This window comes from Enoplosus armatus, chromosome 14 (assembly GCF_043641665.1).
Source record: "Enoplosus armatus isolate fEnoArm2 chromosome 14, fEnoArm2.hap1, whole genome shotgun sequence".
Classification (NCBI taxonomy): Eukaryota; Metazoa; Chordata; class Actinopteri; order Centrarchiformes; family Enoplosidae; genus Enoplosus; species Enoplosus armatus.
In genome coordinates, this window is record NC_092193.1 from 10,466,644 (window position 1) to 10,484,332 (window position 17,689).

Here is a 17,689-nt window from a genome sequence, read left to right on the forward strand (position 1 = left end):
TTAATGAAAGGCAACTTTTTTTACAGGACAGCTGCGGCGTTGTCACACAGAAGAAGAACAACACACTTCAAGATAGCTAACAGATAGCTGGCAACAAAAGGTGTGTTAATACAAGTAAGTTGATAGCCAGCCATTTTTCGCTTTCACTTTCTGCCATGACAACGCCCCTCCTGCTCATTAATTTGTCATTAGCTCAGTTAATTAACCGTGTTAACTTAACGTTAGCTAAGAGGGCGAGATGAGTGAAGGTATCAGTTGCAACTTTAGCTAGCGGTAGCTAACGTTAACTTTGTATGAAAGATTAACGGCATATATTAAACCTAAAGTGTGAATAAAGTAGCTAGCTAATTAACGGTTGCTTTTTTTCTCCTGAATTTTCAGGTTAATTTTGAACGTAAACGCCTCTACATTTCCACAGGACGGTGGAGATTAAACTGGTGGTGTTTTTCTAATCCGACCGGACAAGTTTCAGCAATGCCGGACGTTGAACCTCTCAGATTCCCATCAAGGGAAGGACGACCTAGCGTTAGTCAGCAAGGTGAGAAGAGTTAACGGTGTTAACGTTAACCGACTTATTGTTAAGTAATACATTTTTTCGCATTTACAATTACAGTAAACAGATGATGCTGCAGTTAGAATGTGTTATCCGTCTGTTTCAACAAGTTCGCCTGAACTTAGGTTGTTGGTTTAAACAGACGTTAAATCTGATGGAGATATTCTGTTACAACAGATAACGCTCCCAATATCACGTAACAGATAACAACAAACAAATATGGATGAAAGAAACTGACTGTGTTCACAGTCTACTTTATTCATTTTGACTGTGGTTTTTAGGTTAACATACCTGCTAATGTATTTATTGAACTGTTGAACACTTGAAATGTTGACAAAAGTTCATCTGGAGAGCTCAACTACTGCAAGAAAGCCACACTCACTCACAAAGTCCAGCTTGTAGACTGTAAACTGTTGTCCAGTCAGTGCTTGAGCAGGACTGCATATTAGAAATTATGTGAAGGTGGTGAATAAATGTGAATACATTTAGATGATACTTACATTTAAATATCTAATATCATTAGTGAAATGGCAGGTGAGGGCCCTCAGACTCACATGAGCCTGCCCTGTGGCAATAATACACCCTGCCAGTATGATTTAGAGCTTATTCAGCCCACTGATGACATATTACCTTACCACCTTCCTACCCCACTTGGTTCTTTCACTGTGTATTATTCATCTAAACTGCGCAGCAACAGATGGCCTTCATTTCGGGTCTCCCCACAGTTTTTCCTCAGCCGTTCTTGTATTGGTCTAAATCAACTCACTCACTAGCTATTCTCCTAATTAATGGAGCACTGTGGCAAGATAACTGTTATCTCTAACCGGGAAAGGTTCAATAGTCTCACATACAGTTTGTGATCTACCTATTTTTTACTGATTAGAGTTACTTGTTTGTCCACAGGTCTGTGACAGTTTTGGTTGTATCTCAACTATGTGGTCTTTTACCTGTCTAGCAGCGCAACATCTGTTGCTGTTGCGCAGCTATACAGAAACTTGTAATGAAGGGGGCCTATCAACTACCCCAAAAATGTGATGCTGTTCAAAGGTGCCAGGCAACCCCAGATGTCACTATGATGGCACCTCTGGGAAGACAGGTGTATGTGTCCTCACCCTGCAAAGTTTAGCGACTAGCAGTCCACCCATGGTTCTCCATCTATATTTCATTCATCTAGACCATGACAGCAAAAAGTTAGCCCTATTTCCCTAATAATGGAAAATGTATAAAATTAAATAAAGTTGATTAAAGTGTATTGCTTATTATAGACAGCTCTCCCCCACTCTATCTGGTGGGCTTTGCAGTGAAAAAAACATTACCATCTTACCTGCTATCTTACGTTGCAGCTTACAGTATAAGACAGAGGAGTACATATAATGTACATTTCTGTACAGTTTTGTCGATTGTACAAGTAATATTGGTAGTTGTTTCCTCTTTTTTTATCTACTTACTGTATCACAAATTCAATTTGACATAATTTCTGTGAGATATTCCTGTGACAGCTCACCTCAGAGACATCAAAATGTCATTTTCACATATGCAGAAATGAACTATTCCAATCCTTATACGTAACTGTACATAGTGTTTGTAGTAGCATTCATATACTATATATTGAAATAATATACAGCATAGGGAACTTTTTGCTACTAAGATCAATTTGGTCTTCAATAATCTTTACTCTTTTGAATTTGCCCAAAGGATACTTGTTAGTGTGCATGACGTCTCTCTGTACTATAATATAGACAAAAGACAGTATTTCTTAGACGTTCATGTGAAGGATTGCAATCTGCAGCGTTGGTGTTTTTTATCCTTTTTGTCAGCCAGATGGCGTCCTTTCACCACTAAGAATTGCGCCCCTGGGTTTGTCTTGAGATGTTCAAATTTGTTGTCTCTGCTCTCTCACTGATGCCTCCAATATATTGCAGAGTCTATGCAAGCAGAGTCAAAGAGAACGGAAAGAATCACAGGACATCTTTCACAGCCAAATACATTTTTGTAATTACTTTTCAAAATAAAGTTAATGAAGTAGGGTGAGTGTTTGTTCCAACAAAAGTCTGTTGTTTTCTGAGTTTTCTTTCATTGAGGGATGGTTCATCAATGTGTTATGTATAAAATATTTCAGGGTCTTTGTGCCATTATGTGAAGGAGCAACTTTAGGTAGGGTTGGCTTTCCATTGCTTCTCTCAAAGAAATTGTTTGTTTGTGATAAACTAGAATTTTAAGTTGGATTTACAGATCTCAATATTTTGTGTTTCCCAAGATCAAGCAGATCTTCAAGCTGTCTGTTCTGGTAGACGTCGCACTTGTGCTTTGCTCAACAGTCCCTCACCATGTGTCAACAATGCTATTTACCATATCCAAGAGCTGAAGATGACAGTGGAAAATTGGTCTCAACAGGTAAACTGATGTCAGATGTGATCAAACTTGTGAGCAATTGTAAGATTAATATCAGATAGGAGTAAAAAATCAATTTACAAGTATTTTTTGCCTTTTGTTTTGCACCAGTCTGGAAAATATCAGCCGCAGATCGATCAGGACAAGCACCAATACAGCAAAACGTTAAGGTAAAGCCGTCTCTTGTTTTCATGTCCCATTTCTTTTTGTTATATTTAGTAGGACGTAAAAATGAGTTTAATTCCCTTCCAACAGATTTCAGTCCAAAGACTCAGATACTGAATCAGTGACATCTACAGAGTTGTTCGTCGAAGGCATTGCAATTAGTACAAGAGGTGAACAAGTCTTTTTTCAAAAATACCATAAAGTCATTCATTTTGTCTTGATTTCTCTTATGCCATGGAAAACCAAACACTGTCACTAATGTACATGCAGATAAAAGAGCAACATGTCTCCATGACTTTTCCATGAAGCTCTAGGTTTAGATGTTGTTTCATGGCAGAAGTGGCTACTCAGTGTGACAATCATTGAGTCCCAGTTACTGGTTCACATCTTTTCTCTACATAATAGTTAATTAGATACTTTCCAGTATTCACTTCTACTAATAAAAGACCATGGTAATGTTTATCTGCACTCTGTAGTTGGTCAGATAAAGTTTTTCATCCTCTAGAAAGTTGTCCATTATCGCCACTATTGAAGAAAATAAATGATGTCCTCGGAGAGGTTGTGTGTCTGATTGAGCGGCTGGAGGCTGATCGGCAGTATGCAGAGGAAGCTCTCCACAAAGAGAAGAGAAGAAAAAGATTTTTGGAGAACAAAGTTGACAGCATTTCACTGTGGAAGCAACAAGAGCACGCTTTTGTAGTCCAAAAAGGTCAGTGACGTATAGACGTATGTGTGTCTTGTGAAGTGTTGTGATGCTGCTGTTCTTTAAAACAACAAATAAATGTTTAAAATTTATTTATTAAATGTTTTAAAATTTATTTATTTATTTTTCATTTCTGACAATTGCTTTTTTCTAGAGCACGAGGCTTGCATTAGAGACATCACTGAACTAAAGTGGCAGCTAAAATTGGAAAGAGAGAAACTTGACAAAGCCCAGGAGAAACTGTCACAGACTGAGGTGTTGAACCAGCGCTTACATGAGGACATCAGCTTTGCCAAAAAACAAGTTCCCATTGTGAAAGAAAACCTGGACCTCCAGAGAGGCATCATAAATCAAATCAACACTGCACAAGCTGAGGTAACCTCTAATTTAATTTATTTTTGTTTTAAAAACAGTTTCTATGTCACCTGGGAGCTGAAGGGATATGGTTAATAGCACTGTCTCCAGTAGTAGCTGAAGAATTGGCATTTTTGCAAGAATTAACCAGCGAATAGTTAAGAGTTTGTTGTTGACACAGTCCAGTTGTGTCAAGTTAAAAAATGTTGATTGCTTAGTACATTTCCAGCTCAATGTGATTAAGATCTCACAGTCCCCAATTTCTCAGATTTTATTGTTAATCCCTGGTCTGGGTTTGCAAGTGCTGAACCACATTCTGGTGCATTTTATACAATAGCAAATAACCACAATAAAATATGCACCAAATGAGGATCATTTTTGAGTTCCTGATTAGTTTCTCCCTTGCACACTAGCTCTATCTCCCTCACCCACTCTCTCTTCTTTTCTAACTATTTTTAATCCACAAGTGGCATGGCACTAGGGATTGCAGTGTGTGTTGGTCTATTGGTCCAGTGTTCGTCTAACACTTTGGTCTCAAGTAAAATCATTCCATTTTAACAATTGACTGGATTGCCATGAAATTTGGCACAGACATTCATGGCCCCCAGAGGATGAATCCTACTAACTTTGATAACTCCCTGACTTTTTCATTTAGCTTTTCTACTTGTTAATTTCTTTAGTTCAAGTCAGGGTGCATCAGAATCTAATGACCAAATTCAACCTCAGCTGTACCTTGACTTTCATGCCTATATTGCAAATATGCAATATAAAAGTGTACCAGAAGAGTGATGGGTAAAAGACAGAGGGGTCAACGTGCAACAGGTCGACTTTGACCCGAAACCACTGCAGCTTTATGGTTGCTAAATGAAACACCAGATTGACTCAGTTTCTGAACACATTAAAGGTTTGTTTTTTATTCACATCTTAACAAGTCATTGGCTGTGAGAGTTCTGAAGATGTTAACCCTGGGCTCTCAAGTGTGAATCTTAAGAATCAGGCTTACTGAAAGCACAGAGCTAATAGCTAGCTTTAGGCTTCCTGGATTTTCTTAGATTTGCCAAAACTAAGAAAAAAAACCTTTTAGTGCGTAGCCTCGCTGTTGGCTTATGGAAGGGGTTACTTTAGGTGTGTATGGGATTCAGAATATTTCGTTTCAACAGTGATTTGATAAGAGGATAATGTATTGCCTTCAATATCAGTACCTTTATGAAATGACTTACAAATGAAATCTGAGGAAAATAATAACCCCATGATTCCCACCTTCTTTTTTAAGGCTGATGAAATATACACAAAAACACAAAGTAATCTCATACTGATTCAGAAGGAGTTAAAAAATATGGAACTGGACGCCAACAATGAAAAGATATCACTATATCATGTACTGATGGCGATGAAGAATCAGCTGGCTAACAGACTGTGAGTATTCATCCTAACTGCAGTGAAAACAAACAGGTTCACCAGCAAAGTAGTACAACTGAGACAGGAGACATCTTTCATAAAGAAGTTTGAATAGCTTTCATCAATAGGGTTCATTCCTGCTTTGAAAAAAATAAATGTGCTTATCTAAGGTTATATTTTCCTATTCAGTTATCATGCTGTGTTGTAGATGATTTTCTTGCAGTATAATGATATGAGTCGCTTGGGTTGTGATACCATCGCTTCCATGTGCAGCATCTTGTGACAACATTGTGTTAGGAGTTATCCTGTGATTCTCAACCCTAAGTGAGCATTGGATTTCAAAAACTGCTTTTAATCCACCAACTTAATAAGAAAAGACAAAACTGTTTTTCCCTCCAGGGAAGATTTAAACCAGTTGAAGATGCTTGAGGAAGGTGTATGCGCTGAAATAAAGGATGCTGAGAAGACAGTCGCTCTTACTGAAGAAAAGTCTGCAGCCATAACACAACGTATCCCTGAAATTATGGAGCTCGAGAAAACAGAAAAGGACAGGGTAACTGATATTGTCCGTATTTTGATTTTTAAAGTTAAAAAAGCTCTCAACTGTTTACAAAAGTAGTCAAATTCGTGTTTTTCCCTTTTTATAACAGATTGTGCAGTTGAAATTTCAAATTGAGGATGGAATACGAAAGAATAAGAAATTAAAGGAGAAACTAATTGCCCTGCAAGAAGACATTGAGAAAACTGTAAGTATTGCCACACTTCTGTTCAAATCTCTTTATAATGTTGGTGCTGCTTTGGCTACTTATGTGTGTCTTGATAGTTCATTTGGTAGAGCATGGCACATAACTGCCAGACTATGATTGGACTCTCACTGGAGCTCTGCATGCTAATAATGTTTGAATTCATGGTACTGTAAGGTGTTTTGGATAAGTGCACTCACTCAGTGGCACACTGTATGTTATGTTATCCACAGAGACTTAACGGGGACGCAGAGGTTTCCCGCATAGAAGAGCAGCTCCATTCAAAACGTAATGCTTTTGCAGCTATTCGTAAAGAAAACATGGAGTATGAACAGAATGTAGAAGACTACAAGATAAAACTCTCTGAGAGGTACAGTGTCAAAGCCTGAATGGAGGAGGAACATACAACATCCCATATTTTGTATTGCTATATACAGTAGTAGACTACTTAGGAGTGTCTACCTTTACTTTTCTCTGTGATTTCTGTTAGCGAGAAAGCAGTGAAGCAGATGCATGAGGAGAGGAAGCAGATGCTCCAGAAAATCATTGACAATGACGAGCAGTGGGAAAAGGCCAAGAAGGAAGTGACCCAAGTTGTAGCCCAGCACAGTGTCACCCAGACTAAACTGGAGGAGCAGGAGCGGCTCACCTTCATGGAAGAACAGAGGGCCAGGGTCAGTGACAACATATGTACATGTTCTATGTATACTGCAGGGGTCACAGTTTGTAAGGAAGATGTGAGAAACCAAGTGCTTTCTCCAGTGTTACTCAGTGCTCTTTCTATGCTCTACAGAAAGAGATTGAAAACCTGAGGAAAGATCTGACAGGTCAGATGACTGCCCTGGAACTACTGAAGGTATAATTCATGAGGCGCTTCAGAGTCTTCACTGTGACCGACTACATTTTACTCAGAGTGGAAGAAAAATGTAATCACAAAACTGTGATGCAAACAAAGTAGATTTAAATTGAAATCTTCAAAATGCATCACAGTATTTTTGAAAACCTTTTCAGTTTCTGTGGAATACTTTTATTGTATAAGCGCCTACCTATGTGGAATGGAACATTACAGGTAGTTTTAAATTCCTGCCTGTATTCAGTTGCATAATTTTGTACATTCCCACTCCCATTACTTTTCCCACTACTGTTTTAACCCCTTGTACATGTTTGAAGTCTTTAGGATAATGACATTCTGTCTTGTATTTTCTTTTGCATCAGGGTCAGTGTGAAAATATAAACGAAGAATTGTATCGACAGCAAAGGAGCTCAGAGCTAACTAACCAAAAACTTCAGAAAGAATTTGAAGATGCATCCTCAGCAACAAAAGCTCTGGAGACAAAAACTGAGGTACTGATAAAGCTTAATAATGATTCCTCATAGTCTGAAGATAGTTTTACATGAAAAAAGCAACATTTTAGTAACAGTTTAAGTCAACTGCATTTGTGACTCATCTTTGGTTTGTATAGAAAATCAAGAAAATTACAGAAAATCTGGAAAAGATCCAGTGTGAGCACAGGAACACATTAGTCAACCTTGAGAAGGAGAAAAAACTCAAATGTGACCTGCTGAAAGCTGCTCAGGTAAGAAAAGTTAAGGGTTGCATAAAGCAATTCTTCTTGAGTAAAAGAACAGTTGTTAAGTGAGGTTCACTCTGAAGCTTGTTGAGCACAAAGCTAGTCACAGCTATTTATCATGTTATTCTTTTGTTGAACAAGGTAATGTCTTGCTCTAAGCACTTTGAACAAAGTCTTTTTTTACAATGTTAATGCTACTATTTGTTGACAGGATTTACACACCGCCACTAAAAAGAGATATAACAGCATCCTGGGCAAGATCAGTGACCTCACGAAGAAGAGCGAAGAATACCGAGATGCTTCAGATAAAATGGAAAAGATAGTTGAAAGCATGCCAGAAGTCATAGCAGAACTTCAGTAAGTTAGTTATACACAGGAAACACTCAATATAATAGTTTATAATAAGGAATGGGATATTATAGTTGGAGAGTACTCAACCTTTTATTCAATGTCAGCCTTTTGAAAGAAAATGAATCAATCAAAATATTCAACCTTTTCTCTAAAAATGTTTAGTATTTCTTTGATTATATATTTAATAATATTCAACTTTTTCAAAAACGCTGAGTATTTCTTGCTTTGAGTATAAATTCCCATCAGCTCTCCCACTGTATTTATGATAAGTAATTTTAGAAAAATAATATAATTTTATGTGTTTGATTTCTCCTTCCAGAAGTGTTTTTGATGTGGTGGAATTCAAAAACAAATCAGCTGCTCTCATAATGAGCACCTTGCAGTCTGATATTAATAACTGCCAACAACGAGCACAGCGATCCATGCAGACACACACTGCTCATTTTGCAGCAAGAAAAAAAGAAATGGAAGACACCAAGGTAACAAAACGCTGTTCAGTGTAACTCCCTGTAAATACATGACTTTCTTTGTGTCAAATACTGTGCAATCAGAGACAAGCTGTAAAAAACATCTCATTGTTTATTTGTTTGTGGATTAGTGTCAGCACATTGCTTGTCACAATACTTCCCTTAAGATGCAGAAAAAAGAGCTGTGTGCAATTAAAATTACAAGCCATGGTCAATCTTGTTTAAGTGCTTTTCCCACAAATGACAACTCACTGTTGTTATAGTCTTTTGTCTGGACGAATTTGATGATGCGTGTCGTGGTGAGATGCGGTTCCTATTTTGTTACCTGTAGGCCAACATTTTCAATAGCTATTTTAATGTAAGCGTACAGTTCACAGTATCACATAAGCATATAATCTGGACTTTTTATATGAATGTCAGAAACCAATGTAAAAACATGAGTGTACCGTGCACAAAATGGCATGTATTTGAACACTCCTTTGTAAGAGAAACCCCTATTTATTGTAAGGTTTTCATCTGCAGGATTATCAGCCCCAGCCAGAGCCTCTTTGCTGATGGGGGTTTCACATGGCTTATCTAATGTGAAATCGCCATGTGGTATATAGTTTCATTAAACGGTGATCAAGAATGCATTAGTTCAAAACAAGAAAAGGCAATGGAGCTTAAGCCGCCATGCATCCAAGTGCAGCAACTTTAAAGAAGTTGTTGGCGTGAGACAATTTAAGAATTAGAAGTCTTCCTCATAGACACAACTCCCATTAGCCAGATAAAAGTTAGCCATGCAAAAAAGGGTTTAGTCTTGACGAAATAAGATGATATAACAACAATACTCCTCACCAAATAAAAAGATCAGAGAGAGTTTGAAGTTCTAAGGAAATTGGTCACTTTAATCATCCAGACCAATATAAAGCACACATAATGTCTGCATTAGCATAACATAATAAGCAGTGTGCATTCGGAAATCACAGTGCATGAAGCAGAATGGTTAGACACTTTCAAATATTCTTACAGAAGAGATTTCTTCTGAAAATGCTGACCCCATACTATACTCCTATAAGCTCCTGTAGGTTGCAGCTCCTCTTTGCTATAGAAGCTGATAGAGGTCAGTATGACTAATGGCCAGATGGGAATTGGTTTGTGGCTGTATGAAATACAACCTGCAGATGGTTCATTTTAAATATACAAAAACAGGGTATATCAAGGTGAAATAGGTGTGGAATCTGTGGTCATCTCTATTCCCCCCATACATATCTGAGAGTAGCTCGTCTTTCATACATGCACCTGTCTTTTGATTTGATCAGGGCTTGTCGTTTTGGCGAGCACAAAGTAAACAATGCAAACTGCCGACGCTATCAGTTTCTTATGGGCGATGAAGTGTAATTTGTTCCATTTACACTTCACAACAGCATCAGATGGGCTTTGTCAGTGCTGCATGGAGTAATTAAACCTGAAATCAATAGCAGGCATTTGTCATGTTTACAGCCCCTCTTTCTGCTGGGTTAAACTCATCACTTTAGTGCTGTTCTGTTTTACTGCAGAGACACACTTCATTATGTCTGCAGGTAGACTTGAGATATTCACCAGCCACATATCCAGTACTTGGGAAACATTGTTCAAATGAGAAGAGGACATGCAGAGAGACACATACTCACTGTGATTTATTTGCTTGATTTCCCAGAAAAGTATCCGTTGTTGTATTCCTGCTATTTGCAGCACAAATACAGAAAGCATGTATTATTGTATTGTACGCACACCTAGCAGGTCAGTGGTACAACTAAAGCATCCTCTAATGGTCAGTGTGTTGTTACTACATAGTATGTACAGTACTGCATATTGACTCTCCAGTTCCCTTCACCATCTTTTCATGGGTATCTGTACATAGCAGATGGTGAGTCAAGAAAACACTGATCTATGTGATCATTCATTATGTATTTTACATCTGTACTGCACTTAATGCTGCCTCAGCAGATGTTCTTCTGCCAGTGTTGCTGTGGTCTCATACAAACATATTGATAAAACGGCCATCATACTAACACAAATCCATTTGTGAATGCTGATTGCTCTAATTGTAATATTCACATTTAAATGTGAGAGGTCCCTGGCTCCAATCCTTGTAACTTTGTTCAGTATATTGCCAATCAGATACACCAGATGTGTATCAGGGCCGATACTGATCTTGGCGTGACTGATCGACATTAAATATGACGTCTTTGTTAATGTCATTATAAAATTCTGTGTTTGTGAAATCAGTTACATTCATTTAATCACAGAGGGACACCAGCTCCAGTTTTTAGTGCCACAGCGACCCCTGGCCTCATGTTACCTTTCATAAAAATTATTCCGGTGAGTTTTGCGCAGTAAGATATATAAAGTTTAATTTTGGGAAAGGTATCAGATCAGTACCCGGTATTTTCTGAATTGATGTATCAGGATCAGGATTGCGAGACAAAAAGTTGAGTCAGTGACAATGTAGAGTAGGTTTGTCACAATTACAGTGGCAACAGTATTGGTCTGTAGTCGACCTTGCACCTGCTGGTGTTGTGGTGGTTATTTAATAGCTACTGTAAACATATTATTTACCTTCACCGTTTTACATAAACCTGTTTTCATGTGTGTGTAGGAAGCACTACAAATTGCACTGAAGGAGAACAAACAGCTGGCAGGCGAATATGAAGGTCTTCAGAAGATCCTCATGGAGGCCAAACAGGAAGCAGCGTCTGCACTGAGCGAGAAAAACCATGCACATAAATCTTTTCATTATTATACACAGGTACAGTTTACATAACCTATTGTTATATTTACTATCTCTCACCCCCTCTCTTTTTAATTATGTTTTATGACTTAGGAATTTTTGCTTTTGTTATCTCATGTTCTGTCCCTTTGTGTTCTATTCAATGCTGCTCGTCTTCGCATGGGCAGTAATTTTAAGAAGGTTTTAGTTTGGCCACCAGTGAGGAGGTTACTGCTGCAATCTAATAATGATGAGATAACTTGAGTGGAGGAGGATGATGGATGTGGCATAATGTAATGATAGTTATGTAGTTTAGCCACCAAGGGGAGTAAAGAGAGAGGTTGATGGTACATGTAAATACTATACCTTCTACATTTTCTTGATTATGGTTTTTGTAAGGTGGTTAGAGGTGAAACGTTTTATTATCAGGGTATTACAAATTTGCCTCTGCTCACCACAGCTCACACATACACAGTTTAGGAACAGACAGACAATGAACGTGCCTTCAGTGCTAAAATTGTGGCAGAGGTCTTGACTAGTTGAGGGAGACAACTCGGCAGCATTTTACTGTTTAATCTTTATAGTTTTTGACACTATTTAACTGTAATAGAATTACACATGACAACCATAACACCAGGAAGAAGCCACATGGCTCCTGCAATGAAAAACACATATTATTTGTTCCAAAAATGACTAATACCTTTACTTGAGCAATTCCTCATCTAACTGCATGAATGTTATCAAGTGAAAAATGCATGCAAAAATAAAATCCTGTGGACAGGATTTTCCACGCTCATGATCAAAGCCTGATTTTCTTTTACTCCGGATTCAGCCTTCACCATTTTTGTTTGTTTCAACTCCACACTTCTACAACAGCAGCCTCTCGGCTAGTGTTTTATCCCTGAATTTAGTTTTTATAACAAGCTTATAATCAGCAGTGTTTCTGAAATGTAGATGCAGGCCTATCACATTTAATCTGATTTAAACAGGAACAGTCAAGCACTCTTCTTTCCTGTTTCAAATTTACAATTATCCTTATAATGTTTGCATTTTATGTCCCAGTTAGTACATATATTACACAATGTGATTGCCCTTAATTGATTTGATTGTAACTGGAGGCAACAAGGTAAATGCATTTAACGTTGTCAGGATCATTTGAGAGATCATAACATTAGTGCATGTGTGTGAAATGCCTCACACCAGTCATTTGTGTGTTTGGAGAGCCCATAATCTCTTTTATTATATTCAACTGAGGGACACAATGAAAACCATCTCTGAAGTCTCCTTATATAGAAATATAATCCTAACAGCAGGCATCTCTGACGTATAGTTCAAGTGACACGTTTAAAACAACCCTCGTGCTTTCAAGGCAACTACTACACAGCGCGTAATGCCTTAAATATGAACTGGCATGAAGTACAGTTGGATTTCTACTACTATAAATACATTTCTTTGCGCTTTGATTTTTTTGTCCAAAACCATACAAAAAGCATCTAAAACATGGAAACCTGATGATTGGAAGTGGGCTCATAATTGTGATTTGAACTTTTCCAAGACATCAACACAGCCCATAGTTGATGTTAACATGTTAAAATGCAGGTTGTAGTTCTACCTTTGAATATGTAATTATTAATTCTCCACAAGTTGTCACGTTGAAATACAGCAAAGTAGATGGAGCATCTAGTTTCAGTCTTGTTACTTGTTGCCTTGAATGTTAGTCGGTGGTGGATTGTAATGAAGTACATGTAGCACTGTACAAATTTGAGGTAGCTGTACTTGACTATTATATATTATTTACTAGTATTTCCATTTAATGTACTTTTTTCTCCACTACATTTATTTGACAGTTTTAGATACTAGTTACTTTTCAGATTAAGATTTTACACACAAAACACATGATGAGTTTATAAAATATGATGCGCTGTTATAGATTAAACTACCCAACAGTGTATAAAATGGTTAGAATTACCTTCACCTAGACCAGCTGCAACAGTAAAATGCTACTTAATTATTAATGCATCAGTAAAAATAATCCAATAATATAATATATAATAGTATAACACTTGCATACTAGTGCTTACTTTTAATTCTTTAAGTACCGTTATTTTAATTCAATGCAGGACTGTACTTGTAATATACTTATACTCTGTATTGCAGTATTATTACTTTTGCTAAAGTAAAGGATCACACTTTATCCAACACTGATATTACTTTATTGTTTATTCTATATTTATTACCAATATCAAAAAATTGCAGACTGCGGCTTTAATGTACTTTCAGATACAGATTTAACTCAACTGAACAGTTCCAGTCAGCCACATAACTTAAAGTGTTGTGTATCTTGTGTATCTTGTGTATCTTGTGGCATACCACGGCTTTGTGTGTTTGTAGTGGAAGAAGCATTTCCTATTTATTTATTGTCCAATCAAGACACTCTTCTGCTATCCAATATTACAGATAGCAGTTTTTATTTTAAAAAACAGGATGTAGTAATGTTATGTATGTAATATAATGTATTTACATTAGATGTTACTTCATCAAAATTCAACAAGTATAAATACATTCACATAATAAAAATTCTCATTTGTAAATTAAAAAATGCATGATTAATTAGCATCTGACAGCACTTGCCAGCCTCTTATAAAAATCCTCTTGATCCTACTGTACATGTAAGCATTGCTTTGTTTATGTGGAGGCTTTCAGCACTTGGGTTTTAACAGGGTACACCATAAAGAGCATTCTTGTTATTGTCTTTCCTTCAGGAGCTGATGACTGAGCTAATTCGCTTTAGTTTTCAATGCACTGGGGAACACATTGCCAAGCAATGATAAGCTTTGTAGGAAGAGTAGAGAGATGGAGGGGGGAGAAAAGCAATGGCATCTATCAGAATTTAAACCTCTTTGCTTGAAACTGTGTTCAAATAATAAAGCAAGCAGCATGTCTTTCCAAGAGACTAGGAATAATTTCTGGTTTCAGTGGGGGGTTCATGACTCTGTGTGTATGTGTAAAATATGTCTTGAGGGGATTGGTATAAAGTTAAACTGGGTGAAGTAGAAATATTTTACTCATCAGCTTTGCAGTCACAGAGTTTGCCTCGGCTAGAACAAAACTGCTGAAGCATTTAGAGAAAATTAACCCCCCATCCTGGCAGCCAGATGTGACTGGATTCTGATGAGTGCACACGAGTGGGCAGAGAAACCAAGAGACTGTGAAATTCCTGTCAGGCCCGTGTACTGCAGAATGGGCTATTGACTGCTTTCTCTATTCCCCTCCATCATTCTTCTTGAACACTGCCATTAATTTCCTCTCCTGCCTTACCAATTCCTTTTCTCTGCCTTCTCTCCCCCTAGCTCTCTTTGTTGCAGAAGAGGATGCACAAAGCTTTGGTGAAATACTTCAAACAACGCAGCCTCTACAGCCAGGCTGAACTGGACCGGTGCCAGGCTCTTTCTCGAGAGACCGACCAGAAAATAAAAACAGCCCAGGTATTTGTACATAATGTAAAACAGGCTGGAAAACTTCACAAACTGTCGCCATTCATTTAAATGGTAAATCCCTTTATTCAACTTTTATCCCAGTCTAGGTATCCTACCGGATGGAAGCGTATTCTTTTGCATACTACAGTAACTCCATGTTATGCTTGGCATTGTTTGAGCCTCATCCGGCTAGTCAGTTGCCTTGTGTCTTCTGTGCCAAGCAAGGGCAGTCACGCAAGCATCCACCAAGGCTTTGTGCCTCACTGCTATGGTGAAGTTAAAGACGCCACTCTTACATTACAGTCTATACATTCACTCATCAGATCGCAGACTGATGTGATGGATGATGTGTCTGCTAGAGTGCCTATGCAGTGACTCCATGTCTTCGGCTAGCTCTACTCCTCTCTAGATAACTCCATATACACAACACATTGCATTCACATTTGAGCCGGTGTCCTGTTTAGTGGGGGCATTTGTGACAATTCAGAGTGAGTTCATTACACCACATGGAAGATATCTGTGTTACAGCTTCTCCTTTGTGAATAGAATAACCTTCCGTCTGCCTTGCAGAAGAGTAGCAGCATATTCTGCAAGGTTGAGAAGTAAGGATCTTCATTTAGAGGATAATCGGTGTCTAATCTGTGCTGTGATGTGAGATGAGGTCAAAGCGGACGGAGAGACAGTGATGAATCTTTATGAAATGTCCTGTCCAGCATTACCGCAGAGCCAGGTGGCATGCAACCATACTATGAACTACTTCCACCTTTTTTGCTTATTTTTTATCGTAACAGTAGGGCATCCTAAACACGTAACTAGCCATGTCAGTTGCAATCTGTTTGTGTAAAAATCCCTATTTTGTTTTTGTTGGTTAATTTGTTGTTCACCAAAATTCTAATTCAACTTTATCAGAGATGCTGGAGGCAAAACATGCTCAGATTTGATTAGAGGTTTTCCAGGGGAGTACCTGGTGAAAATACTATTAAGTGGTTTCCTTCTCAGTTCCTCCTCCTCTGACTGCTGACATGTTTTTTTGATGGGTCTGGTCCAGACATTACAGGGAGCAGCCATGTCTCACTGGCCCAGCCTCAAAAGGCCCCAGCAGATCACAGCTCAAGGCAGGGAGGAGTAGGGCACAGGGGGAGGAGCTATCAGGGAGCTGCAGAGTGTGAAGGACAAAAGAGCTGGTGTATTCATGCGCACCACACCGTCACCCGTCACAGCTCAGCACAGGGTCCATCAGAGCAGGCAGCACTCACTTTAAACAGGCTCCTCATGAACAGTCCAGCTCAGGGTCTATGCTCCAAAAAGTACACATGTAGAAAAACCTTTTTGAGAATAAAAATCTTTATTAGTTTATTAGCCAGCAAAAACACACAATTTGCGTGATTACCTAAAAATCAAGACCTTTAATATGATCTTATGATCCACAAATAAATGACAGTATGCAGATAGTGATAATGCACAGGATATTTCAGTGGGTCCATACTAACCACAGAGATTCACAATTACATGATACACAGCTTATGAATATCGTTGCCACTTTGTAAGAAAGAAATGAAGAAATCAAAACTGATACCAGTTGTAACTGGAGTTAAACCAGGCTGAATCCCGACGAGGCCTATACTAATCCATCATGTCCACTTAACCCCACAAGCAGAACATAAGAGAGGTCAGGTTAGCGCTTTCACGGCGTGCTTGAATCAGGAGCCAAATGGCAGTTTGCTCAAAAGTAGCTTGAGGGGAGGAAGGCCGGGGGAACCCTAGGGTGGGTGGATGGGAGTGGGTGGGGGTAGTGGCGGGAGGGGGGGGGGGGGTGTGGGGGGGGGGGGGGTGGCGGGCTGTCATCCTGTTACACTCCTGCCAGAACTGGCAGTTCAGCTTTGTGTTCTGCGAGTTTACACTAGGGATGGCATAATTGACAATGGCTAACAGCGGAGAGCAGTGCAGAGCCTTGTTGAATGGCCAGTAATGATTGGAGCAGACGCCCACTGCCCCAGTCCCAGGGGACAGTAATCCAAGATCCTGTTGCTGATATAATTGTTAGTCAGAGAATTTCTGCATGGCTAGGCCGGTTCAGATTCCCAAGCTGGTTGACAGTGCCAGGCAGTTTAATAGAAAAACTGGATGCTGAGGTTTTTAAAACAGAAGAGCACTGAACCTGGACGTGGTTCACCAGGAGCCTCTTGTTCTCCTTCCCCACAAAAATAAGAACGAGATGGTAACTTTACTCTCACAATTGTAGACCCACCATCAGCTGTGTGTGGGATGCACACAGAGCAAGTAGTTTGCAAAATTGCCTTTCTACAAAAACAGCATTTTCTTAATTAGCTTGTTTCCATTGATTCCATTTGTCCCTTATTCAAACAGGAGGGGTTGTCAGAAGAAATTCAGCTCATCTCTGAGTCCCTGCGATCCTTGACAGATGACTCTACTACCACTGATGATGCCGGTGTGAACAAACAAGCCAGTCCAGATGCCGCTGGATCGAATGAGAAGATGCCTTCAGTTCAAATAGCAGTGTAATTGGACATTCACCTGTACCAGACAACTTACTTACCCTAGCACGCTTCACTATTCCCCCCTCTTCACTTGCAGCAAATCCATAACAATGAAACAGGTGACTTTCATGCTGCTGTCAGGACTGATCTAATTTTAGCTGGGTGAATGATTGCAATTGGCTTTGCCTCATCAGATAATTAATCTATGTCACCATTAATTGGAAAAGAGAATAATTACAGGCAGTGTTGACAGAAATTCTACGCTTCTCCAGATTCCAAGATCTAATT

At 38.8% G+C, this 17,689-nt stretch overlaps 1 protein-coding gene across 1 annotated transcript; it reads left to right on the forward strand.

Annotated features, from left to right (window-relative positions):
- The first annotated feature begins 474 nt into the window (after window positions 1-474).
- LOC139297062 (coiled-coil domain-containing protein 178) lies at window positions 475-17,426 on the forward strand. The gene is made up of 19 exons (XM_070919644.1): window positions 475-538; window positions 2,811-2,947; window positions 3,056-3,114; window positions 3,200-3,279; window positions 3,615-3,818; window positions 3,967-4,187; window positions 5,440-5,582; window positions 5,964-6,117; window positions 6,215-6,310; window positions 6,541-6,677; window positions 6,798-6,981; window positions 7,101-7,163; window positions 7,523-7,651; window positions 7,771-7,884; window positions 8,090-8,235; window positions 8,549-8,708; window positions 11,317-11,466; window positions 14,778-14,912; window positions 17,271-17,426. Exons 1-19 carry the CDS (start codon window positions 475-477, stop codon window positions 17,424-17,426), a joined length of 2,532 nt encoding a protein of 843 aa, XP_070775745.1.
- The last annotated feature ends 263 nt before the right edge of the window (window positions 17,427-17,689 follow it).

What these genes read in the sequence shown, in the direction of transcription:
- LOC139297062 (XM_070919644.1), top strand. Translation starts at nt 475, where the DNA reads ATGCCGGACGTTGAACCTCTCAGATTCCCATCAAGGGAAGGACGACCT. An exon ending in TGGAAGAACAGAGGGCCAGG is followed by an intron (nt 6,982 to 7,100) that starts GTCAGTGACAAC and finishes TATGCTCTACAG; the next exon opens with AAAGAGATTGAAAACCTGAG. An exon ending in GAAGTCATAGCAGAACTTCA is followed by an intron (nt 8,236 to 8,548) that starts GTAAGTTAGTTA and finishes TTCTCCTTCCAG; the next exon opens with AAGTGTTTTTGATGTGGTGG.